General features: G+C 53.1%; 2 protein-coding genes, 1 long non-coding RNA gene and 1 other non-coding gene across 6 annotated transcripts; 3 read left to right on the forward strand and 1 right to left on the reverse strand.

Annotated features, from left to right (window-relative positions):
- Positions 1 to 6,241: 6,241 nt before the first annotated feature.
- On the forward strand, positions 6,242 to 6,313 carry TRNAT-CGU (transfer RNA threonine (anticodon CGU)). The gene has a single exon. It is a non-coding gene; the product is annotated as a tRNA-Thr (tRNA).
- Positions 6,314 to 9,048: 2,735 nt separating this feature from the next.
- Positions 9,049 to 22,947, reverse strand: PARN (poly(A)-specific ribonuclease). Of its 3 annotated transcripts, none has more exons than XM_070955372.1 (24): positions 22,867 to 22,947; positions 22,712 to 22,789; positions 22,545 to 22,624; positions 22,301 to 22,368; positions 22,136 to 22,217; positions 21,590 to 21,650; positions 21,120 to 21,285; positions 20,246 to 20,311; positions 20,101 to 20,139; positions 19,728 to 19,770; positions 19,263 to 19,340; positions 19,059 to 19,115; positions 18,825 to 18,902; positions 18,267 to 18,310; positions 17,942 to 17,984; positions 17,043 to 17,118; positions 14,870 to 14,980; positions 14,720 to 14,789; positions 14,309 to 14,364; positions 13,857 to 13,943; positions 13,408 to 13,482; positions 11,048 to 11,240; positions 10,256 to 10,449; positions 9,049 to 9,857 (listed from the first exon to the last, which is right to left on the reverse strand). In XM_070955372.1, exons 1-24 carry the CDS (start codon positions 22,883 to 22,885, stop codon positions 9,805 to 9,807), a joined length of 1,917 nt encoding a protein of 638 aa, XP_070811473.1. In that variant the 5' UTR covers positions 22,886 to 22,947; the 3' UTR covers positions 9,049 to 9,804. The 3 variants fall into 3 exon arrangements, with proteins under 3 accessions (XP_070811473.1, XP_070811472.1, XP_070811474.1); XM_070955371.1 differs by having other exon boundaries at positions 19,263 to 19,343; XM_070955373.1 differs by lacking the exon at positions 10,256 to 10,449 and having other exon boundaries at positions 19,263 to 19,343.
- Positions 11,717 to 12,725, forward strand: LOC139325478 (uncharacterized). Its single transcript, XR_011601094.1, has 2 exons — positions 11,717 to 11,855; positions 12,411 to 12,725. It is a non-coding gene; the product is annotated as an uncharacterized lncRNA (long non-coding RNA).
- An 82-nt stretch (positions 22,948 to 23,029) lies between the features above and the next one.
- Positions 23,030 to 24,903, forward strand: ECI1 (enoyl-CoA delta isomerase 1). The gene is made up of 6 exons (XM_070954954.1): positions 23,030 to 23,202; positions 23,276 to 23,403; positions 23,501 to 23,647; positions 23,886 to 24,007; positions 24,144 to 24,322; positions 24,451 to 24,903. Exons 1-6 carry the CDS (start codon positions 23,037 to 23,039, stop codon positions 24,615 to 24,617), a joined length of 909 nt encoding a protein of 302 aa, XP_070811055.1. The 5' UTR covers positions 23,030 to 23,036; the 3' UTR covers positions 24,618 to 24,903.
- The last annotated feature ends 220 nt before the right edge of the window (positions 24,904 to 25,123 follow it).

Here is a 25,123-nt window from a genome sequence, read left to right on the forward strand (position 1 = left end):
TACATCCGTTCCCTCCGGCCAAGCAGCAGGCTCCCAACACCAAAGCCAGGTCTCTTAGCAACCACACCCACAGGGGACCTATTGTGACCCATCAGACAGGAGCCTGGGCCTGTGCCTCCTGACTGGGGCACTGGCCACCCCACAGGTGAAGAGATGGAAAGAGGACGCAGCTTGCTGGATGGGCCATGAGGTCTGGCTATGCAGCCTTGGTGCTTGGTTCCCTGGTGCTGCAGAAGGACCTCAGTGGGGGACCCCCACTCCGGAGCCGGACTGCTCGGGAAGCAGATGGAAAAAATGGCCCTGTTGGCTCCTGCCCGGAGGGAGACCTGCTGTCCCAGTTCCAACACATGTTGTGTTCGCAAGGCTTCTGCTGGATCCCAGAGACGACCTGGGGGTTCCCCCTGGCCGGAGCGGTCCTGTTGCTGCTCTGGCTGGGCTTTGAAATCTGGACCTCCTCCTGCCTGGCCAGGTGGCAAGCCCAGCTTAGGCGGCCCGTCGCAACGGAGAGTCATGCAGCGCAGCCCAGCCCTCCTCCCTTGGTAAAGAGATGGCTTTGTGTATTGCGTTCTCTGATGCAGTCCTGGGCAGCTTGCACATCCACAGCAGCACAGGGCTTGGCTGAGCAAAAGCACCCCTAATTTTCTCCAATGCTTTTCTGTGGGAGCTTAGCCCAGTCTGAACATGGCACGGAAGGCCACCCTGCAGTTGCAGATGGAGAACCTGGGTTTGCAAATGGTCCCGAAAACTAAAAAGGAAGCAGGGAAATCAGCCACCATAACTACACTCTCACTTGTGTGTGTGAGCTTTGGAAGGGTGGGACATGAGTGTTGAATGGAGCTGAGAAAGTGGGACCAGACTTGCAGGTCAGACACCCACCATATCCAGCTTCCTGGCAAGAAGCCAACAGAGTAGGCTGCCTCTGAACATGGAAGGTCATCTTTCAGTGGTACAGAATGTGCCCTTCAAATATTGGAAGGGTGGTATTAAAACAGGTGACACTGAGCCATGTTGTCCTTAATTTTCTGTGGATCTATCTGAGACTGGCTGTATTTCAAAGAGAGGGGTTTATCCAGAGGCAGGTCACTGGCCTAGATGCGGCCTAGTTGACCCAAAGCATCCTGGTTTTTCTGAAATGATGGACTGCCATATAAGGACAAGTCAGCATGGTTTACAATAAAACTACAACATTTGATAATAAATCCAAACCATATAAACCATCTTCATTCAGAAGGCGTGTTACATGGGGAAGGAAATTGGAAGCCAGTATCAACTCCCCACACCCCTTTGCCCAGAGGAGGCCTGGCAGGTCACGATGTCCCCAAAGAGACAATTGTAGGGAGACCTCCTGAGAGTAGGCACCAACTCAGCCAAGCCCTCCCCAGAGCCCCCAGATGGGCAGCAGAAGGAACCTGGGCATCTGGTGCCATGCTAATGCAGCTGGCCAGAAGCCCATGAGCCTCAGAGGGTCTTCTACCCTCATGCTGAAGCAGGAGAGGTACCAATGGTACTCCCAAACCGGAAGGGGCCAACTCACACATTTTAAGTTTTGCTGCAATTTTCATCTCTTGCCTTTGGGAAGCCAGAATGCAGTTTCACCATGAGAAAATTTGAAACCCAGTAACATTTCCCTCCCCATTACAGCCTGAAGCAGCGTGCGAAGAAGAGACGGACTTTCCAGCCACACAAGCAAAACGTATGTTTATTCCAACTTCATCTTTCCCTGGAGTAGAGCTGGGCCCCAGTGGCATTACCTCGAGGTTCACCAGGGATGGTGGCTGTTTGCGCTGTGAATGGGAGCCGGTGGCACACAGGACCCCTTCCCACCCCTCATGAGGTTCCACTCAGCACCTGCCCTGGTCTTTCCCAGCTTCACCAGAGCTCCCCATTTTGCTGACCTAGCAAGCCTTTTGCCAAATCTCGTATTCCTACAGTTGTATAACTCAGGTTTAAGACTGAGTTCCAAAGGCAGCATCGGTTCTCTTCTTTCTCCATCGTCCAAAGATTGCCTGGCAGGTTTTTCTTTTCTATAACAAGATAGTCAAGGCAGCTTGGTGGATGTTTTAAAAATACTTTCTATAAGTTGATTAAAAATAAATTCCAAATATATCCTTTTTTCTGTTATAGATTCTAGCTGCATTTGTGGGAGGCAACTAACATCTGATTTTGAAAGGTAGGTGAAATCTGTTTTTCTAGGAGGTTCTCTGCAAATGTACTTTCTGTCCTCTCAGTCCTTTGTGGGGGAGCTGTGAGGAGCTGGCTGGGGCTGGGCTCCTTGTGTTGCTGGGGAAGGCTCAGTGGGGCTGGCCAGGCAGGTTCACCTCTCTGGGCATCATAAAACAGTCACGACAGTTCTTCAGATAAGTTAAGGTCTGAAGAATTGTCTAAGGTGGAAGATTTCCCAACAGGGTAGGAATGGGCACATTGGAGAAATACAGTGATTATTTTTTTTTAAAATGAAGTCACCTGGAAGTGGAAACACTTTTTTCTCGTCTAGCAGTGTAAGACAATTCTGCTTTTTTCTTTATTTCTACAGTTATGAGCTGCCTTGTCAGGTGCACAGACATCCTTACGAGCCATACCAAACTCCACGAAGCATGTGTCAAGATGAGAATTTATACCAAAAGTACCTCCCCTGTCTACCTCCTTTATTAAGGGCCACCATGATTCTGCCAAAGCACTCCTCCTCCTCCTCCTCCAGCTCCTCCTCCGGCTCCTCCTCCTGCTTGCCGCTCCTAAAACACTTGAATTTGTGCTGCCGTGTGGCTACAGATGCTTCCCAGAGAATGCATGATTCCTCAGACGCTTCCGAAGCCAGCAGCTCCGATTCTTTTTCCTCGGAATCAGAAGACCTTTACTTTCTGAAGAAAAAAAATCAACGTGGGCCATCGTTTATCCCTTTATTCCCAGAAAGACTTCCTGAAATAAAAGGTGCACCGTTGCTTCCGGAGAGTCATCCTGAAATTAAGGGAGTCCCGCAGACGTCTTTTGCACAAATAAACATTGTCCAGAGCTCCACTTTTGAAAAGGAGGATCATGTCATTTTGGTGGAGAAATCTCTCGAAATCCGCATGGGACCCCTGCCAGCACCCACAGCCCCCGGCTCTCTTCCCAGGTTGAGGATCCAGGATAAAGAGGAAGCGGCAGAAAAACCTTCACCTCTCCCCTTGCTGGATCAAATGGCCATCCAGTGTCTTGACGTCAGGGTGAAGGAGCAAAAAGGGGAACTTGCTAAAACAACAGAGAAATCCGCCCCAAAATCTTCCTCTGAAAAAGAGGAAGAGCCGTTGAAGGTTACTGCAGACCCTGTGGGTGCCTTGCCTCCCGACTCAGAGGAAGTCCCAACTGTTCTAAAAGGAATGGATGAGAAAAGTAGAAACTTCTTGGAATTTCACATCAAGAAGAAAATGGTTCAGAGACGGTGTGGCGTTCCCACTGTGGTCATCAACTCTGTGAACCTGTTTCAATCTGTGAAAAAAAAATCCTTCCGTGGGGATCTTAAAAAAACAATGCAAAATGTTTTACTAATCCCGAGCGACGCTGAAGCTCCAGCGCACCCTCCCCTCCTCCCTAGAAATGCCATGGCCGTCTACATGAAATCTTTTCAGGAGCCTCCAAGAGCCAAAGAGTACCATATTTTTCACAAAGCAAACCCAGAAGAAATCAGAAAAGTGGCCTTCCCTGCTCCTGAGGAGAAGCTAGGCCTTAAACCAAGAGATTTCCAGAGAAGCCAAAGAAATGAGGTCCTTTTCTCAGTGGAGCCAGAAAAACTCCAGAAGCTGCTTTTCCATTTAACAGTGAAAATGGTGGAAATTCAGAAGGGAGCCTTCCCTGAAATGGTCGAGGACTCCCTCCGCACCTTCAGTATCTTTTCTGTAAAGCCTCTGCCGAAGCTGATCCGTTTTGGCAACAAAATCTCAAGGCCCAAACACCTCTCATTGACCTTTGTGGCCAAAGAGGCGCTTTGCATCATTGACTTCAATATCAGCCACAAGTACATGGTCTTCACCTGGGGAATCGAAACGCTGCATTCAAAACCCACGGAAAAGGCCATCCCGGGCCTTTCAAAGGCAACCCAGTGTCCCAGCAGCCCAGAGAAGGGAGTTCCTCAGAAGCCCCCCGTTCCCATACTGGTACTGAAGATTCCTCGGAAGGGGGCCTCGACCTCCAGGGGCCCTGAATCAAAGCAAATTCTCCTGATTCCAAAGCCACCAAAGCCCCAGGGCCCCCGTATTGTCCCCCTGGCTCCTGCAGAAGAGCCTCGGGATGTACAGTTTACAGACCTCTTTAAGCAGAGCTGCTTGGCTCCCAGCGCTCCCTCCAAAAAGGCTGAAGGACCCCCACCCCGGTCACTGGCCATGCCTCTTAGAAATGTCCCCATCCAGGAAACGGAAGCACCAGGTGACAGGATCCAGCCTAAGAAAGCATCTCTTGCCATGCCTTGTCCTAAGAGCCAGGGAGCAGCTGGTAAAGACAGTCCCAGCACCAGGCAAGAAGCACCGGGGGAGAAAATGACGGATGGCAAAATCAGGACTCTGAAAGGTGCAAACTTGCAGGAGGAGCTACAAGACCGACCTACAGGTCTCCCAGCTCCCCTTAAGGAAGGAGAGAAGGCAGATGGAAAAGAGGCAGGAAGCAAGAAAGATGGGGACCAGCAGAGAGAGCCTTACAGGGGTCTCCCACCAACTTTCAAGAAGGGAGCAGGGGCAGGAAGGAAAAAAGAGGCAGACGGACAGGCAGAGCCTTACAGGGCTGTCCCACCCTCCCCTGAGAAGGGGGCGAGCAAAAGAGATGGGGACGAACAGGGAGAGCTGGAGGGGACAATGCACCACACGCCCACCAGAGCAGGGCCTGGAAGCAAAATGGGTGAGAATCAGCAGGCGGAGCTGGAAGGAACCATGCATTACAGGGCTCTCCCTGTACCGGCCGCTGAGAGGGGAGCAAGCAAGAGAGATGGGGACGACTGGGGAGAGCTGGAAGGGACAATGCGTTACAGGGCTCCCTCGGAGACCCCCGAGAAAGGAGCAACAACAGGAAGCCAAAGAGATGCGGACCGACCGGCAGACCTGGAAGGAAGGCTGCGATACGCCTCCACCGGAGCCGGGGCTAGAAGCAAAAAAGACCGGGACGCTCAGGCGGAGCTGGAAGGGACGTTGCATTACCGGGCTCTCCCCCCGTCCGCGGAGAAGGGAGCGAAGGAGGAGCACCGACCGGCAGAGCTGGAAGGAACGATGCGTTGCTCTCCTCTCCCGCAGCCGGCAGCCGAGGCCGAGGCCGAGGCCGGAAGAGCCGGGAGCGCGCAGAGATTCCCCGCCCGCGAAAGCAAAGCCGGAGCCCAGGCGGACGGGAAAGGAGCGGCGGGGCTCAAGGAAGGCCGGAGCCCCCGGAAGGGCAGGGAAAGAGCACCACGCGGAGAGGCCCTGTCCCTCTCCGTGGGCCTGCAGGCGGCGGGCAGCCAGCGGGACGCGACCGCCACGCGAGCCAGCCTCTTCCTGCGGCTGCACCTGACCCGGGAGAAGCTCAACCTGCACCTGCACAAGCGGCTGGAGGCGGCGCTGCGCCCGCGGCAGAGGGCCGGGCTGAGCCTCCGCGTGGAGACGGGCGCGGGGAAGCGCCGGGGGCCGCCGCCGGCCCGACCCTTCTGCTACGCCTGCCCGGTCCCGGAGAGCCGCGGGGCCGCCGGGAGGACGGTGTGCTGGGCGCTGCCGCAGCGCATCCTGGACATGAGCGGCGGCCGGGTGCCGCAGGTGGCCCGCCCCGAGCGCCGGCACGGGGAGCCCCGGAGAGGCGGCCCGCGGCGCCCGGCCAGACGGCGGCGGGGCGCTGGGCAGGGCCGCCCGGGGGAGGCCGCGCCGGGGGTCATTAAACCGTTTGCTTGACAGCCGAGTCCGGAGGTGTCTTCCGGCCGCGCGGCGGCGGCCTGGCCTCGTCGGCCGGAATTGGGTCCCGGGACTTCCCGCGGGCTCCGCCGAGCGAGGCCGCTTCCCGGCCGGCCACGAGAGACGGGAAAAACCGGTCGACTCCGGGGCCACGGGGCGGGAACGCATGCGCACGAAGACAACCCTAACCCTACCCCCCCCCTTTTCGTGCGTTTGCGCAGCGCGCCATCGCGACGCCCGGCCTGCCCTTACTTCGGAGCCCTCTTCGGGGCGGAGCGTCTCGCGCAGGCGGGGCGTGGACGTCCGCGCGAGGTTCTCGGGAGCGCCGCCAGCTTAGATAGGAGCAAAGCGCCCCGTTCAACGCAGGCGCGGTGGCCAAGTGGTAAGGCGTCGGTCTCGTAAACCGAAGATCACGGGTTCGAACCCCGTCCGTGCCTCGCGAGTTCCAGCTACCCCTTGGCTACCCCAGCGGGGGCGACAGGAGGAATGGGAGGGGCTCATTTTTAGGGCGGTCCGGCGGCGGCGGCAGTTCCCACGTGCAGGCGAACACGGAACTTTCCACGTGCAGGCGAACACGGGCTTCCAGGATGAAGGGAACTTATTTCTTGTGCAACCTCAAGGAGGACCCCAGAGCCTTCCCTTCTGCCCACGCGTGTCAGGGGGCACCCGATGCCCTCTTCTTGGGGTGTTTTCCCCCCCCCCCCGCGCACTTCCAGACATCGGGAAGTCGGTGCATATCCCACGCGGGAAAGTGGACGGGCGACCGCCTGTATCTCCATCCCCAGTCTGTGGATCCACGCGGCCGCGTCGCTACCCCACGGGCGGAGGAACAGGCCTCCTTTCCAGGAGGGGGAGTTTCCCGGCGCAGCGGCGGAGCCAAGCCGCCCGGCCAGCCTCCCCGCCGCCACACCCCAGCCAGACAGGCGCTGCCCCGCGGCCGAGGGGCGTCGTCCGAGCGGAGCAGGGGTAAGTGCCCCGCGAGGGAGCCCCCGTCCCGCAAGTGGCCGCCCGAGGGACCCGCGCCTGGGCTGGGCTCGCCGTCGGAGGGTCCCGTGCTGAGGCTGCTCTTGTGGCCGGGAGTTGCGCTGGCGGGGGGAAACTCGACGGAGGCGCTGCTCGGACTGGGGGGAGGGGGGGCTCTTCAGCGAGGCTTCGCAGCCCTGGCGCGCCCCGCCCCCTCCCAGCCTGGGAATTCTGGGAGTTGCAGTCCAAACGCCCGAGAGGCTACGTTGCCGCCCCCCCGCCTTGAGCTCTGCTGCTCAGGACGTTTCGCTTAGTCTCGTGGAAGCCCCGTTGCCCTTCCTCCTGGTCCCTGGTGGAAAAAGAGAGAAATGACCGAGAGATTGCTGTGGGTCCGAAGGGCGGCCCCAGGCGGGAGGAGCCGGTGAGCTTCCAGCTGGGAAGAACCGGGGCTGATGTCGCTTGGGCGCTCCTACCGGGCTGCCTTGGGTGGCAGCGAACCCGCTCTTTCCCCCGGGGAAGGCCGGGGCTTGCGGGTGGGGGTGGGGGGTGGGGGCTCTGGGACTTGTTGTCGGAGTCCCCGTGGGAGGCTGTGAATCCAGAGTCGGGGTTTTGGGGGCGAGATGAGCTTGCCTGGTACCCAACTGGCCCACAAAGTCCCGCTTCTGGGCTCACCTTTTGCTCTCGGGCGCTGGTGGAAGGCGGCCTCCTCTGCTCCTGCACAGGACAACCGGGGGGGGGGAGACCTTTACTGTTCTCCGTGGCCACCTGGAGAGGGACGTGGACCAGGAATCCTTAAAGGGGTCGCTGGAGAAAACGTCCTCCATTTGCTGGGCAGTGCAGGGAAGAGGCTGAAGGAAGTGGGGGAGGGGCAGCCCAGCCCCTCCCTGTCATCCTGCTTCTATGCAGACGGGGAGGGGGCTCAACTGCTCAGGTTAGGACCAAAGTGGAGACTGGCCTAGGGAAATGGGCGAGGGGCTGGCAAGACCAGCAAACTGGCCTTTGTGAGTTGCAGCAGAAACAGGGACTGAGCCCCCTGGGGGGTGGGGAGAGTTCTGAAGGGGCATCAGAAGGGGCACAACCTTCCGGGTGAGGCATGTCTGCATGTCATGGGGGGCTGGAGAGCTCACGCGTGCATCATCTGCACAGGGCTGACCCTTCCCTTAGGTGGAACTAGTGGAAAGTCAGCTGAGGGGTGGGGGAGCAGGCCGGTGCCCCCAGTGCTCCTTCTGACAGTTGCTCTTTGCGCAGGGAAAATGAGGGACTTTTGGGGGCAGCTGTGTTTTTCCATGCTACCATAATGCCCCTAAAAATCCTTATTGTTCTTGCCGTATCTCAAAGCTGGGGCCAAGGAGTGTGTGGACGTTTTGGGGCAGCTGCTGAACCAGGGAAACTTCCTACCCAAGGACCAGATAGACTTCAGACTTTGCCTTGGACAACTTCCTGACTCTTCCCCCCCCCCGCCCCCACTCCATTGCTAAACAGGGCTGCCGAAAAGCAAGTATTTCCATCCTGTCAGAGGCGTGAAGGTTAAGGACGGGGCATCAAGACTAATTGCACCGTTTGTGGGCTCCCTGCACCCCTAAGGCCACACTGGCTATCAGGGACTCTGCTAGAATAATCCCACAATTAACACCAATTCCTGTCTGTCCAACGCAGCTTATCTAGGCTGAAAAGGAAACCTGTCGAGCGATTCCTGGGAATGGCAGCTCCAGAAGAGCCTCACAGCAGGACAGTCCCCATGACCCCTGGTGGTACAGGGCAAAGAACTGACCCTGCCCAGGTTTCCCTCCTGTTGGACATTGCTCTGGACAGTGACGCAGAGCAGTGCCCAGAGTTTTACGCTGGCTACTAGAAAAGAGGTGAGGAGTAGGTTTTGCGCCATCAAGGCAGGGAAAAGGAACGGCTCTGTTTTCCTTCTGGCAGTAGCAGCGGAAAGTGAGAACTCGAGGGAGGAGTTGCAGCCACAGTTTCTCATGGGGAGACTATCTTTCCCCAAGGAAAAAGGCCTCCCTTGGCTGTGCCAGCAGGCTTCTTCTTCCTTTAATGATCAGCCTTCCACAAGAGGAGCCCCGTTGGGGGGGGGGGGGCAGCCTTTGCTGTAACCGGCCCAGCTGCTTATCAGGCAAAGAGAAGCCCGCAAGCCACTCCAGGTGGAGGATTTATGTGGCTGCAGGAGAAAAGGGCCCAGCCATAGAAATATAAACACAGATTCTTAAGAAAAAGATTCTTTAATTTTTTCACTGTATGGAAATAACATTTTTCATTCCACGATACAAAAATGTTAAATATCAAACCAAGTTTATGAAGATTGATTTTTCAAACTAATAAAAGCTGGTGAAGCTGCTGGTTTATCTGTCTTTTTAAATATAGAATGCTAGTCACAGTTCAATGGAAAAGGTGCCGGAGAAGCTTCCCTCCCCTCCAGGTACACTAAGCCAGTTCTCAAACTTAATATGAAGATTGAGACCTATTTTCTTTCCCAAAGGGAAAGGACAGTTTCTCTTTAATTGCGGGAGGGGGGGGGGAAGGGAGAATAAGATGCACTTCTACTATTGCAGAAGATGGCAGGGAAGGAAGTGGTTGAAAGCGCCAGGCGCCCGACTGGATGTTGGTGTGCCTGAATGTCTGCAGAGGATTGAGGGGACCAGCAGAGCAAGCTGCGCACAAACTCTGCCACGTTACAGGAATGGATGGTCCAGCCCCACGGTTTGGCCTTTTGATCTAATACACACGACAGCAAAGGCTTTCACATAATCAAGGAAATGGACATGTACACACATGCATACACATAAAAACAGTGACCGTGATTGTTCAGTAGAGATTAAAAAACAAAACAGGTTTCCAAGAAGCGTCCTGCCTCTCCACTGTGCACCAGCCTCCTTTCTTCCTTCAGGCTGGCTTGGGAGGATACTGCCGCCACCAGTTCCTTGGAATGGAAGCCGTCTTTCATTGGTGCTCCTGGCAGCTACCACGTGTCTGGCACATCAAAGAGCCTGGTGGGAGTGACCTTGAGCCCCCCTACAAGAAACACAACACAACCACACAGCTGAACAAACACAAAACCCAACTCACTCAGGCCAAAGTTTGTCCATGCTGGCTGGGACGAATCCCAGGCCAGCAACTGTCTTGCCACCCCCTCCCCCCAGTTTCCTTGGGTATTCAGAGGATGGAGCTGAATCTGAGCTGCCTCAGCAGCTCCATTTGATGTGCTTTGAGTACCCCAATGCTGGGCAAAATAAAGACAACTGGGGTGCAGCAATATCCTCTGCCATGTTCTTTTATCTGACATTCAAAGTTCTCAGATTATGTAGAAAACCAGAAACTGGTGGTTTTCCCTCACTCCAGGCCTGCCGGTCAGCAAATGGGCCAAGGCCACCCATAGCTGTCAGATCAAGCACCCTGCAGAGACCACCTACCACCTAATGTTTGCTCCCTTTTCCCCTTCCTGAGCTTCTTGGCTTGCTTCTTCTCTTCTTCAGCGGGCTCCTGGAAGGGGTTTGGAGTGGCCAGGTCCACCTCTTGCACCGTGGCCTCCTCCAGGTCATCTGTGATGCTCTCCTCTTGGATGGGGCTCATGCTTCTCTTCCCCACAGAGCTGGGGGTTGAAAAACTGGGGTAGTGGGAGAAACCCCAAAGGGAGAGATTTTAGTCCTCCAAAGGTCTGTGGGGGCTTTCCTATAAGTGTTCCCAGGGAGCATCCTGAAGCAAGGAGGAGGGATACAATCCTGCCGTGCCCTGCTGTCCTTCCTAAGACCACCTCCAGCTGTTCTCAGAAGGAGCAACCTGTTCTCCTGCCATCCTGATTACTAGCCAGCACAGTCCTGGTTTGTGTCACAGAACAGCTGCCCAAACTGGCTCCTCTCCAAGCCGGAACGGTTTCTTCACCTGCATTTTCAAACTCTTAGGCTGGCTCTATTAGTTCCCTCCTGGGGCAACTGCGCTACCACCTGGCATCCAGATGACCAGATTCCTCTGGCCTCTCAAATTCGGAAAGGAAGAGGGGAGGCTGGCAACTCGCTTCTGGCTCAGACTTCTTTCCCCAGGTTGAACCCTCCACAGGAGGCAACGGGGCTTTGTGTTTTCCCAACTGGAGCTAACTCTCTTCTGCTGAACTGGCTGGGCCCGTTTCCAACTGTGGGAATTACCGAACTGAGTCACTCTCCTGCCCCTGAAACCCACCTGATGCAGAACTGGCCAAAGTGTCTCACCTGCAAACACTGTAGTAGCGGCTCTGGAGTGCGAAGGGGCTGGCCTGTGTCTTTAAGCGCTTCACTTCCATCTCCTTCCAACTGTCTTCTGCCCATTTCCTCTTCGCTTGCCTCCTCTCCTCCTGCTTCTTTTCAATATATTCTGCATAAGTCTGAATCCGGTAACTTTCAGCATACTTGCTGGTATTAACAGCTGTGGAAACAGTTCAGTACAAAATCACTCAGAAGGGAATCCTCTCCAGGACAGCTTCCTGGCTCAAAGAGCTGAAGGGAGGGACACCCCTCTGCTTCCTCTTCCAGGGAGGGAGCAGGGGAGCCCTTTTGAAGGGTGGGGTGTGTGTGGACTCAGGCTACATTCAGGAGAGCATAACCAGGATGCTGGTGAAGGAAGCCAATATCCTGTTCCTAGGAAAAGCACCAGAAAGCTCAAGGGGGGGACTCAGATACAAATTGTTTGGGGGAGGGGGCTGTATAACTCTGTCGCCAATGTCAGAGACATCGCTAGTGTTTTTTTTAATTGTCCCCAGCTTTCAAAGTCGGCCAGAGGTGAGCAGGGCCCAAGCAAAGGTTCTCTTTCCCCACCCACCTGTTGCTTCAAGAGTTAGCATGGCTTGTTAGAAAAGCTCATCAAACCATCCATTTTTTCTTTCCTTTTCTGTGCCAGAACCATGCAGAAGCAGAAGAGGTGCAGGCTTATGGAACGGATTCCTGCACCCAGAGTCTCTGGAGGGCTCTCTGGTCTCAGTGCTCGCTTGCAGTCCTGGCTGCCTCACAACCTGTAATCTTCCATCTGCCAGATGGTCTCTGGGTGAGTCAGCAAAACTAGTCCTCTTCAGCTGACTGGGCATCTGCTGCCTCCCAAGGCTGCCCAGTGGCTCTGCGGGCCCTTGGGCACAACCTTCTGCTCTGGCCTGCCTGAAAAACCACCTCTGTCCCTTGTCCCCAGTTCTGCCAGAGAGTCACCTGGAGGTGTCCGTCAGGCTGTGGGCCATTCTTTCATTTCTGTGTTCTCTCAGAGACGCTCGGCAGGCCTTTGCCTTTTCCAAGACCAAAAGGCAAAGCAGCCTGAGTCCTGCCCACCAGTGGTGGATTTCAAAATTTTTTACTACCAGTTCTGTGGGTGTGGCTTGGTGGGCATGGCAGGGGAAGGATACTGTAAAATCTCCATTCCTACCCCACTCCAGGGGAAAGATACTGTAAAGTCTCCATTCTGTCCCCAATCCAGGGAAAGGTTTCTGCAAAATCCCCATTTCCTCCCAATCAGCTGGAACGTGGGAGGCAGAGAATAGATGGGGGTGGGGCCAGTCAGAATTTTTACTACTGGTTCTCCGAACCACTCAAATTTCTGCTACCGGTTTTTCAGGACTGGTCAGAACCTGCTGAAACCCATCTCTGCTGCCTACCTGAGAAGAGCCCAACAAGGTGGACGGCTGCTTTGAAGCACCTCAGCTCCGCTCACTTGCACAACACTCCGGAAAAGGTTGCGGCTCACCTTGGATGACAAGCCCCACTTGCCCCCTCCCCCAGCCTTTCTCCATTTGCTCTTGGCAAAGAAAACCTGGGTCATGGCTGCCCTGCCAGGGTGTCCTTTGGGCAAAGAAGCTTCTGGGGACAAGGAAACCTTGAAGCAAAACTAGAAAAGGTGAGGCTTTGGCAAAATAAACCATCACATCAAGAATTTTTTTAAAGTGACGTTGCAGAACGAGGAAAAAGGAAGTGCCAGTGCCCCAAAAAGTGAAAGGCACCCTGCGGTCTGCCAAGGGCTGTGCCTGTGGCAGCAATCGATCCAAGTCTTGAGCCAAGATGAACAGTATTTGTTGGTCCGAGACAACCTTGCCACACAACCCTCCCTTCCAGGCTGGACCTTTCAGATCCTGCTCTGGGCAGGAGTTCAGGTCCTCCTCCCTGGAAGATCCTTTCACAGAAGGCAGCTGGATGGATGCCTAGACAGAAGCTGTGTGGGGCACTCCTGCCCGGTCATGCCCAGGCAGCGCATCTGACCTTCCCAAGGCTGCTGGATGCCTCCTGCTCCAGATACTCAGCTCTCCTGCTGTTGATTTGGCAGGACTGAGAGCAGAGTTTGGCCTGCAAAGGATTGAAGGGGACTGCATTCCGTGGTCCCTTTTTTCCATGCGTTTCCTCTCCTGGCATTTGCCTACTCCCACCCGGCAGACCACCAGAAAGAGAAAAGTTAACAGCCTCCAAGGCCCCAGAAGACAAATAGTGGAGAAAGGGATAAAGATATACGGAACTTCTTTAAACATTTTTAGAACATTTCTTTAAACATTTCGACCATTAGCTGATGTTTAGTAAAAATAACCAGCCGTGAACCCTACTTTTCAAAGTTTTATGGTACTCACCAATCTGAACTTGTTCAGGCTGACTCAAGGATACAAATGCTGATGTATCGTCAATCCAACACACGTGAATGTTTCCTAAAATTGGAAGGGGAATGTAAACTCTATTCTGCTCCAATCTATCCAAGCATAGTGAAGATGACACCATGTGGACAGGGGCAGCTCTCATCCTGGAGGGAGAAGGCTGATGTCTCTGAAGCAGGGAGGGCCAGAGGGAAGAGTGACACCTCCCTGCACAGGGATGTGTCAAGGGATGGGCGGAGGCTTTGCGGAGTTGTCCTGCCCAAAAGGGCCCCACAAACCCTACTCCCATTTGCTCTCTAGCCACCAATGCAAGGATCCTTTGCTTTTAGCCTTCAATTTTACCCAACCCCCCTGTCCCCCCCAGATGACTCTCTGCCAAATTCAGCTGCTCTTTTGTAAGAATTTGTCACTGGAACGGGTCTACTTACCGAAAGCACTAAAGAGCTGGTAAAGGTCACTTGTCTTCCACTCTTTGGGAAAGGTAACATAAAGGACGTGATCACGTTTTGGCTGTACTACAAAACCAGAAGAACCTGATATGAGCTCCAGAAGTGATTTATATTTTTGATAAGATCTGCACCCCCGACACACCCAGGAGCCAAAAGCAAATAGTTAAGATCAATGCGACATTTTTCCCACAGGGCTACCGCACAGGAACACCCTTCTGGGGAAGGCAGACTTAAATCCAGAGGCAGACTTGTATCAGTTCACGCGCGTTTTACCCAACCTTTCCTCCTTGCCAACCTTCAGTCGATTCCTCCTTTTTCTGCAACTCAGTCCCCACTAAAGGGAAAATGTTTCTCACACACTGCTGCAAAACCAAAAAGGTGTGAACCATCCCACTATTTTGATGTGCTTAAAGATGGGGGGAAACACTTACAATCTGGTCCTTCCAAATTGAGATATGGAATGTCCATCACCCTCATCAGAAATAATCTGAAGGAAAAGATAGAGAGTCACTTGGATATTATACTGGGCTCTTATAAATCGAAAAGAAAAGAAAAAAAAAGATTTCTTTGTCTCCGCTTATCTAGCTAGCTCCATGAAAAGCTAGCAAAAAAGCACCTCTCAACTACATAGCACGATCAAGCCTCCCAGAAGCAGGGCCCTCGTGGTCTCAGCCTAGGGCAGCAGCTTGCACTAAATGGCGGGGCAAGAAAACCTCTCTAGCAAACACACTGGTACTACTCTAAATGCCAAAGCTTTAAACTATAACAGAAACCTCACTGAAAAAGTCACAGCAGAATTTCAGAAAACAGCAGGATGCTTTTCAAGGATGGTTGTTACTTACTTGTTGAAAAAAGGCTCTATCAGCTTTGAACTGGGAGAAACATGATTTGCGGGAGGGCTGAGAAATGAACCTAATGAGCAAAGGATATGACAAAAATCACTACGATGAGCCAAGTGGAGGCTGCGGCACAATGGAAGAAGGTCAGAGTACCTAAGAAGTTTGCCATGGAGATGAAGCAGAGGCCCGTGATGTAGGCATCATAACCAGCTTCATGAAGCTGCTCTGAAGCCGTGTTGTAGCTGGGAAAGCCCTCGGCGCTTTCTGAGGAAGGAAAGGATGCTTTTACTCAAAGTCACCTGGATGGGAGGAGGAACACTTTAGTCCAGACAGTGGTGCAGAGACTGTTTGAGGTGCCCAGTTTCCACTCAGAGACTGTTTTGCTGACCCCACTCAGCAGACTCAAGAATGTCTTTGTTCTGCCTCTGATGAAAAAGTAGCACAAATTGCAGCCTTTTTCATCCAGCTACTGGTTCAATAGTGCTATTACCGTGTTTCCCCGAAAATAAGACAGGCTCTTATTTTCTTTTGACGCCTGAAATATGGCCTTGGCCTTATTATCAGGGGGTCTTATCCCTAAACCTCGGCCCCGGAGCCCCGACCAGCTACTTTGCTGGTGCTGCTCAGGCCGCTGCCTCCAGCCATCATGGCAGTTTTTCCGTTGCTTCCCATACAAACAGAACAAGGTGAGGAGGCGAGGTGCGGGGAAAGATGCCCCACATGCACCTGCCATCCATGCGGACATTCTTTTCCTCCCGGGCGGCGGTAACGCGTTCAGCTCCCCAAATCTGGCTTGCCGATCTCGGCTGGTGAGGGGGAGTGGCAGGTGGGGAGGGTGGGGGAGGGAGGAAATGGAATGGTGTGTTTCGGCACTCCTCTTTCTGCCTACAGTCTGACAAAGTGTGCGAGCAGGTTAGCGCGTCTTCAGTAGGATTCTACTTCTTTTCTTTTTCTTCATATAAAGTGCACTGTGAACAACATGGTCAGACTGCCCACCCCTCTGATTGGGAACGCCTGGCCCATCTCGCTCTCGCATCGCCTTTCCAGGAAACGGTCCTCCATCCCAGACTGCTGGGCCTGCCAAGCGGGCCCTTCGTCCCCATGCAGGCTGCGAGCCACTGAGGGGCTGCATGGAGATGCGAGGGGGGGGGGGGAGGTCAGACTGCTCTCCCATCTTAACTTTGGCTGCCTCCGCCACGCACAGGCCCAATTTCAAGGATCCAGCATCTTTCTTTTGGGATCAAAAGATCCCAAAAGGATCTTTTGCGAGAAAAGAAGAGCCCCCCCCATGTCTCTCCACACAGCCCCCCAGTAGCTCGCAGCCTGCGTGGGGACGAAGGGCCCGCTTGGCGGGTACGGTGGTCCGGAATGAAGGACCGTTTCCTGGAAAGGCAATATGAGAGAGAGATGGGCCAGGCGCTCCCAATCAGAGTTCCAGGTCCAAGGGCCACGGTGAAAGCCCGCCGCAGAGGCAGGGGCTCACGCCATCCAAGAAAACACTTCCGGCGAGGGGCTTCAAGAGTTAAAGTCATGGCACCTTTGCAAGAACAGAGTTCTCCTTGTAGAAAGAAAAGTCTTTTGGCGAGAAGACAAATTTGACATGTTCCTCTGCGCGTGGCGGAGGCAGCCAAAGTTACGACAGGGGAGAGCAGTCAGACCATGTTCTGTTCACAGTGCACTTTATATGAAAAAAAAGAAAAGAAGTAGAATCCTAGTGACTTCATTGGACAGTAGGTGGAAAGAGGAGTGCCAAAACACACCATTCCATTTCCTTCCTTCCCCACCCCTCCCCACCTGCCACTCCCCCTCAACGGCCGAGATCGGCTGAATGCGCTGCCGCCGCCTGGGAAGAAAAGAATATCAGAAATGGGCTCTCTCACAACGTCTCCTCTCTCTCTTCTTCTCCTGAGTGGCAGTGGTGCGTCCGGCTCACCGAAAAGGCTGTTGCACATGGACCGCAGGTGCGTGCGGGGCCTGTGGGCATGTTCCCCCTCCCTCCTGCCTCGCCTCCTCACGTCATGTTGTTTGCGCAGCAGCTGCACATGCGTCTAAGTATTGGGGGGGCTTATTTTGGGGAGGGCATATTTTACCGCGTGCACTTGAAAGCCCAATTGGGCTTATTATCCGGACATGTCTTAGTTTTGGGGGAAAACGGTAGTTTTGGTTTTTCTGAAGCCCCGACCTAAATTCCCCATCAAAATTATATAGAATTGCTAGCTCTAGAGAATCCAATAAATTTCTACCCACCAAAGCATAAGCACATTTTTAAATGCTCACTTGCCACGTCTACTAAAAGCCAGATTTCGGCTGCTCTTTGTTGCCTTACCAACTCTTGGAGGGCTGAAGGGCATCTCCTTCAAACGCTTTTCCAACTCTGCCAGGGATGTGTTCTTAATGATTTCCTGAGAAGAGAGGAGAGCACGAGACATCTCTGATTGCAAGCTTATGTCAGCAGACAGGTATGAATACCATGCTCTCTGTCTCTCTCTCTGTCTCTCTCTCTCTCTCACACACACACTGTACATGCATGCTTCCCAAAACCTTGGGACTCCTTGGAAAGACCACAGTGGTTGCAAAGTCAAAACAGAGCTTGAGAGTTTTAAGACCAGGACCAGCTCAGAGGTTTTACATTGTGCCACAGTCCACTAATGCAGTTTGGGCCATGATAATCAATACCAACTAAGAGCAAGAAAGCGAGAAGATGATGATCACCAATGTCTTAAACATTTGGAATTAATTAAAATATACACCCACTTGTGAGTCCTATGTAAAACACTTCCAAGGCAAGCTCACCAGTATTATTCTTGCCTTCACTCAAATTAGCAAAGACAACTAAAAGCCCCTGAAGGCCAGAAGCACTGCTCCAAGTGAGCAACAGGTAGTACTGTCCATGTCAGGGGCACCAAGAGCTCCTGCTAAAGGCAGAAAGTGACACTCAGGACTTCTTCCAGGGCACTCCCGCCGCCCCCCCCTGCTGCCCCCTCAACAGCCAGGCATTTAGACAACGGTTAGCTTTCATTTGTGCTTAGTGGTTTTGCCTTCTAGCAAGCAGCAATAGCGCCCGAGGACAGCATTCTGTGGCCTGGAAAAGGCAGTTCACTGGGTGCAAAAATGGCATATTATCTTTGTTGCAAAATAGTCTTATTTTATCTGTCCGTTTCACTTCATTAACTTTGCTAATTATACTACTTTAACAGGTGCTATCAAGAAATGCAAATGTCCTACCTTGAATGGCTGAGTGCTTGCCATCAATTTAGTGTCCAATAGCCTGTAAAACAGATTTTAGTTATAAACTCTGGAAAACATATCAGGGGTGGAAGGCCTGAAATAAGATGGTTACAATGAAGAATCAGCAGGAACTTCCTAAGTATGAATGTTCCGTAAGAGGAGGATTATAGCGATACTTTAACTGAGATCCCAGCTGTTTGTGGCTCTTAGCCTTGATGGCAGAGGGACAGCCCTCTGTGGACACTTGGAGGGCCATTGAGAGAACAGACTGCTGAACTGAACTGGCTTATGTTCTTACATAATAGCAAACAGAAGCACTTACCTTGGAAAGACGCATGTTGCTAGTTCTTTGAACTCACTAAAATCCTGAAATTTAAAAGGAATCAGATTGTTGAGACCAAAAGAAATGATGTAAACTGCATCAATGCACAATTCATTTATTTGAGAAAAGCAAAGGTTGCAATGCCAAAGAAAAGGTTGGATATTACATTTAAGATGCCATTAAAAGCATGTTTTTTAAAAAAAATATTACAGATAGTTGCCATTTTAAGAGAACTCTAATTAGAAAGTTTTGGAAGTTAAGAAAGCTAGCAAGCTTCCAGGGAAAAGCAGAGGGAATGTCGCAGAGGGAAGCAGTCCCCCTTTGATTATCAACTACTGGGAGGAGCATATTGGGAGCTGTTGACATCCTGGACCAATCTACTCAGTCCCTTTGGGAGATGGAGCATCATCCTCATTGGACCCAGGACAGGTGCTGGTGCCCACCTTCCACCCAGGACGACCGGTCTAGGTGTGTCCCAGGTGAGTAGGGAGGAGGTGACTTTCCTGCAAAGGGCATGTTGAGGAAAAGCAATCTCAATGCAAGGAAGAATCCACCAACCTCGGGGAGGGAGCAGTAGAACTGATGGATGGTGTGCATGACGTCCAGCAACATGTTGTGTCCGACCACGAGCTTGCCCTGTAGAGAGGCAACTCAGCCCAATGCTCAGGCAGAGGCAGAGCACGTTCTCTCCCCCGCCCCCCACGCTACGCTGCATTTGAGAACATTCCTGGCTAACTTCAGCTGCTGCTGGCATGCATACTTTTCCTAACGATTTCAAGGCAACAAACGTACTGAATTTGCAAGGGCGTGAATGACTCGGGAAAACCCCACCGCATCCTTCAGCTCCTCCTGCAAGTGAGAAGCCCAGGGTGAGTCCTTTGCCCGGTTCAGACCAGCATCCCTGCGAATTAGCCCCTCCCACTGTAGCTGAGAGGCTGCCCCCAGCCCAGCGAGCCAGCCAACCCCTGCCCCGGCAGAGGCATCGGAGGCACCTGCCTGCTCTCTCGCTTGCTTCTCTTGCTCTCTTCTCTTGCGCTCCTCTTCGTCCACTTTGCTGATGATCATGTATCGCTCCTTCTAAGAGCCACAAAGGTTAATGCAGGCACAAGCAAGAAAGAGCACAATGACCAAGCACTCCTACACAGCTACATGTGTCAAATTCCTGGGTGGGGGAGGAGGGAGAGTCAATCTGACTTTCTCACATCATTTTCCCCGCCTCGGAATCCTGCATATCTGGAGGGAAGCAGGCCAGGAAGAGCGACTTTAAAATATTGTTCCTCAGCTCCTTCAGAAGTGGTTGGCGAATACATGAGCCATCCCACTGGAGGTCTCTCTTTTGTAAGGGCTTGGCCCCTGATCAGACCAGCAAAGGAGCAACTGCCCAATGAAACTCTCCTAGTGATGCCTGGAAAATCCCACAGCCCTACCAAGGTGCGGATTGGAAAATGCAGAACTAGTCACCTTTTCTGTTTCCACAGTTTCAACATGGATGCCTTTTGGATACCTATGGTGAAATTGAAAAAAAAAAGGATTAATAATAATCCTCCTTAGCTTTGCAGAAAAAATAATCAAGAAAATGCCACATTTGGCAATAACATCAGAAACAGAAATATAAGTGTAAACTCCATGCTTGGCAAATAAAGAAAAAAAATGCCTGAAGGGAAAGCAAACTCGGCGACCTGGCTCTTTGGCCCTGGCCAGCAGCTTTGCATCAACACCGCCCAGGAGACGGGGAGCTCTGCCTCTAAGGAATGCAGCACTCCCAGCTGCGGCTCCCCAGATGCGGAGAAGTCTGCTTCAGATGCTTCTCCTTGTAGCAACCAGCACTACTCACTTCCAGCTCAGCGTCTGATAGATTAGTTTCCTCTGAAATCTACAGAGAAGAAGAGAAAGATATTAAGTTTGCCATCTCCCCTCCTCTTTGCTGCCCAGCCAGCCTCATCTACGTAATGCTTTGCCCAAGACCCAGAGGAACAAACCCGGTGCATGGCTCCAGCTGCACGGTGGTGTTTCCTTCATTTTGCAGGAGATCTTCTATCCTTTCTCTGAAAAGGGGGAGAGAAGTAGAAGGCATCTTCTTTCTGGCTGGCCTCTTCCCACAATGGGGAGGGCCGTCTGCAACCAGAAGAACGCCAGCCCAGGCAAGGCAGAACCATTGTCTCCCTGCTCGTGCACAATGGCTTGTGTTCTCCAAAATGGGAGAGCTGGCAAGCTTTACTACTTACTGGATCCACACTGTGCACATTATTGCAAATCACTATTTAAGTCAGTACTTTCAGAAATTCAAAGTAAATGGGGTGAGTGGGTAAAACAATGAGGAAGGAACCAACGTAACTGAATCCCTACAAATGTAGCATCAGCAAAAGCAAAGTATCAATAGATTCTAAGGCAAATGCAGATGGATGGGCCTCTTGTGGGCACCACACCTACAAAGGCCCTGTCCCTACCCTGTTTCCCCCAAAATAAGACATCCCCTGGTAATAATCCCAATTGGGCTTTTGAGTGCATGGCAATAAGGCCAAGCGCTTATTTCAGGGTTAAAAAAAATATAAGAGAGGGTCTTATTTTCGGGGAAACACGGTAGTTACAATCCCCATATCCTGATCATGCAGGAGCCCAAAGCCGGGCCTCTGTAGCTGAAAGGGCTCCAGAGTAATGTACTGGGGTGGTCAGCCTCCCTCACTGCATGAGAAAAGCTGCAAATCCATTTCCAGTCTGGCAGACGGTGACAGAAGAAGAATCCTCTTCCTGGCAAAACTTTGTCTGGCCCAGGAAATAATTGAAAACCTAAATGGAACCATTACCAGTGGTGTTCTGAGTCCTTCTCCAAGCAGAGACTGTATATTTACTCACACAACTTTCTCGATGAACTTCTTCTGATCCTCAGGAACAGCCGATGGAGGCTTGGCAGCACCAGGTGACATATATGCCAAGCCCCCAAGCCCATTGGCTTGAGAGCGCTTCTCGTCATATTGCTCCCGTAACTGTCTTTCTTCCTCTTGATTTAAGTAAGGGATACCTTAAAAACAGGGGGAAGGTGGGGATGAGTGGGGACTCAGATGAAGTTCTGTTTTAAAACTGTTCCAATTTAAACATCTGGGCATCTAGTCATCTTTTCCTATCCTAGTTTCCTACAGATGCACTTTTAACTCTCTTGGTAGGAGAGAATTCTCAGTGATGGGAATTAAACTTTAACCACAAACTATTACAGAAACATGACTTACTTTCTTCATGATCAGATTGCGCAATACTGGAAAGAAAGAGGTTGAAGTTACAGCTATAGAAATGCAGAATTACTTTTAAAATATTTACAAAAGGCTTACCGTTTCGAAAAACTTTATTAAAATCAAATCCCTGGTTTGCTAAAAAATCTATACTTGAGCTCTGAAAGAAAAACAGGAAAATAGATTTATAGATGATTCTACAAATTACTTCAATTTAATGAAATTAATTTTCATTACTAAAAATGCCAATTCATGGTGGGCTATATATTGTATATTTTATTCATTTGACAAAGCAATACAATTACAATCTCCCAGATACAATTCAAACTGCTGGCCTTGACACAAGGCACAAGGAAGCTTCCAGGCAACTGACCTTTTCTCCAACATCAGGCTAGAAGTACTGAGAGTGCAAAGGAAAAAAAAATACTTTCCTCTGCAGCAACTTTGCGTTTATGAAACTTTTTGTCAAATTGACAAGATCCTTCTGACTTTAACAAAAAACTTCTTTTTGATAATTTATAATCTACCTTCCTAATAAATAGAACATACAATTCGCAGTACTGCACTTGTGTAAGATTGGTAGTGGAAGATTTTGCTTTGGATTCTCTGTTATTTTGGAATCAGACGGGGAAAATACATATATACCTGACAGACAAACTTGACATCTGGTGATGTTCTGTTCAAAGGTTTGGGGAAAATATAGAAGTTAAATGATTTCATAATATACCTAAAAGAAAACATAGTTGAAAATCAGAATACAAATTATGCATGCCAGCACATTTAATTTTAAAAACCAAGAAAAGGACATACTTAGATTCTGTGTGATCATACTTAAAAGTGCATAGGCCAAACTGGAACAGCAAGAAATCCATGGAATGCTGGGTAGAAAAAGAAATGAACAGAAATTCTAAGCAACCGGTTATCTTTTCAGAGAAAGTGCGAGGGGGGGAGGCGCAGGCCAGAGGATTTACAGCTTTCCCCCCCCCCCTCGGGTGCAACGGAGGGGCTCGAGCGAGGCTGCCCCCTCCTCGGTCCCGGCCCAGCGCCCGCTCACCTTCCGCAGCTTCTGGTAGCGCTCCTCGGGCGTGTCGAAGCCGTTGGTCAGCGCGCTCACGGACGGCCCATCGCTGATGCCTGCAAGCAGAACAAGTCCTGAGGCCTCGGCCGGGGCGAGGGGCCTCGCGGGCCGGGAGGGGGGGCGGGGCGGCTCGGCCGCGGTACCTGAAAACTCCCCGTCGATGGCCAGGAAATCGGCGTCCTCCACGGCCTCGTAGACGGTGCCCAGCGCGCTCTTGAAATCTGCGGACAGAGCGAGGGTCAGCCGGGGGGGCCGCCGCCGCCCCGCCCCCGCGCCCCCGTCCACGCCCGCCACTCACTGCCGCGGGTGACCTCCATTCCGCCTGGCGCCGGGTCGACCCCCCCACCACGGCCGCGGCAGCACTTCCGGAAACAAACGCGGCGACCCGGCGCGGAGACGCGTCACGGGCACGTGACCGGAGAGCGTCGCGACCCGCGCATGCTCAGGGGGGCTGTCCGGGAGGGCAAGATGGCGGCGGCGGCGGCGGCGGCCATGGCTAGGTCACTGGTGGGCCGGGCGGCCGGGCCTGGCGGGGCCCTTACGTGCCCGCTGACTCGCCTGGCCTTCCCTGCGGGGCAGAGGCGCCGGATGAGCGGGGCCAGCCCGGTGCTGGTGGAGCTGGACGAGCGCGCGGGTGGGTAGGGCGGCGGCGGCGGCGAAGCGGGGCGGCGGGTCTGCGCCGGGCTCTGACGCGCCCTTCCCCGCAGGCGTGGCGGTGGTGCGGCTGCAGCAGCCGCCGGTGAACGGGCTCAGCCTGGCGCTGCTGACCGAGCTCTGCCTGGCGCTGCAGAAGCTGGAGGACCGCCGGGCCTGTCGCGGCCTCGTCCTCACCTCGGTAGGTCGGGCGGGCGGGCGGGCGGCGGGGCAATGGGGGTGGCCGGCCGGGAGAGAGCGAGCGAGCGAGCGAGACAGCCTGGCGCCTTCCCCCGCAGGCCGTCCCTGGGATCTTCTCGGCCGGGCTGGACATCACGGAGATGTTCGGGCGGAGCGAGGAGCGGCTGGGCGAGTTCTGGAGGGCCGTGCAGCAGCTCTGGATCCTCCTCTACGGCAGCCGCCTGGCCACCGTGGCCGCCGTCAACGTAAGCCGCCCCGCCGGACTGCGCTCCCCGAGCTGCCCCCCCCGCCCCGGCTGCTCCGTTTGGGCTGCCCGCAATGCTCCGCAGCCGCTGAGCTCTCCTCCCTGGAAGCCTTCCTCCTTCGAGGCACTCGGCCCACAAGCGGCCCCTGGAAACGGGGGAGGAAGGAATGGTGAAGCAGGGACCCTCTTCCCTGCCCCCCAGGGCCGCTTGTGGGCCGACGCAGCTCTGTTCCTCGCAGGGTTCCAGCCCCGCGGGAGGCTGCCTCATGGCCTTGTCGTGTGACTACCGGATTATGGCTGACAATCCGAAGTACAAGATTGGTCTGAATGAGACAAGATTGGGCATAGTGGCCCCTTTTTGGTGAGGTGTAGTGGAAGCTGTGCAAACAGCAGGATCTTTCCAGGCCCCTCAACCCCTTTTCAGGCCAGACCAGCTTCGGTTTGGCTCCAGTAGCTAGTTGGAGGACACTTTGTCTGAATGTCTCTCTTGCACCCAGGTTCAAGGATGCTTTGCTGAACACTGTTGGTCATAGGGTCGCCGAGCGGTCTCTCCAGCTGGGACTCCTGTATTCTCCACAAGAAGCCTTCAAAATTGGCTTGGTGGATGAGTTAGTGCCTGAAGAAAAGATCCAAGCCAGAGCTGTAGAAGTCATGGCCCAGTGGTTGGCCATTCCAGGTGGGACACCCAGGCCCAGTCTCGTGCTTGAGGTCAGGACTCGAGGCCAGCCCACTCCTGGCTGTGTCTAGGGACAGCTTAATTGCCTCAGGGAACCCTCTTGTCACTCTTCCCATCCTTGTGCCTAGATCACGCCCGACAGCTCTCCAAGTCCGCCCTACGGAAGCAGACTCTCGACCACCTGCTGATGCATCGTGAAGCTGACATTCAGGACTTTGTACGCTTTATTTCCAGGGATGCTATTCAGAAGTCTCTCCAGAAGTACATGGAGATGTTGAAACAGAAGAAGGCCTGAGGGGGGTGGATGGGGGGTTGAGCCTTTCCTCTTGTCAGAGCTTGAGGGCTCTCCCTGGCAGCCTCACGGTTGCCCCATTTTGTCCTCAGTAGACTGAACGTGTGGTGTCTGATTTTAATGGTCTTTGCTTAGTTTGTTGCTGGAGTTTGGACTGCAGGGCTCAGCTGGTGGCTAGACAGGTTAGAAATGGTTGCGGAGAGGCAGCTAAGCCACCCAGGACTGCTTAGTTTTTGGTCTTCCTAAGAAACAGGCGGAATGCCAGTTGTCAATAAATCCTTACAGTAGAGACTGTTTACTTCATTGCTGGTGGGGGTGCCACTGGATCTCTTTAAACCATCTTTGCCAGGTAAGCAAGGTTACCATGGCTGCTCTGGCCACCCCACTACCTGCACTTGACTACCTTTGTGGGCTTTGTCTGGGCCGCCTTTTCTAGCTTGGCCCTTTGTACACTGGTGGCCTCCTACTCTGCTACAGAAGCCTAACTGCTTCAGAGGATTGGAGCTGCT

This window comes from Pituophis catenifer, unplaced genomic scaffold (genome assembly GCF_029215685.1).
Source record: "Pituophis catenifer annectens isolate HBS135680 unplaced genomic scaffold, rPitCat1.0.hap2 SCAF_16, whole genome shotgun sequence".
Classification (NCBI taxonomy): domain Eukaryota; kingdom Metazoa; phylum Chordata; class Lepidosauria; order Squamata; family Colubridae; genus Pituophis; species Pituophis catenifer.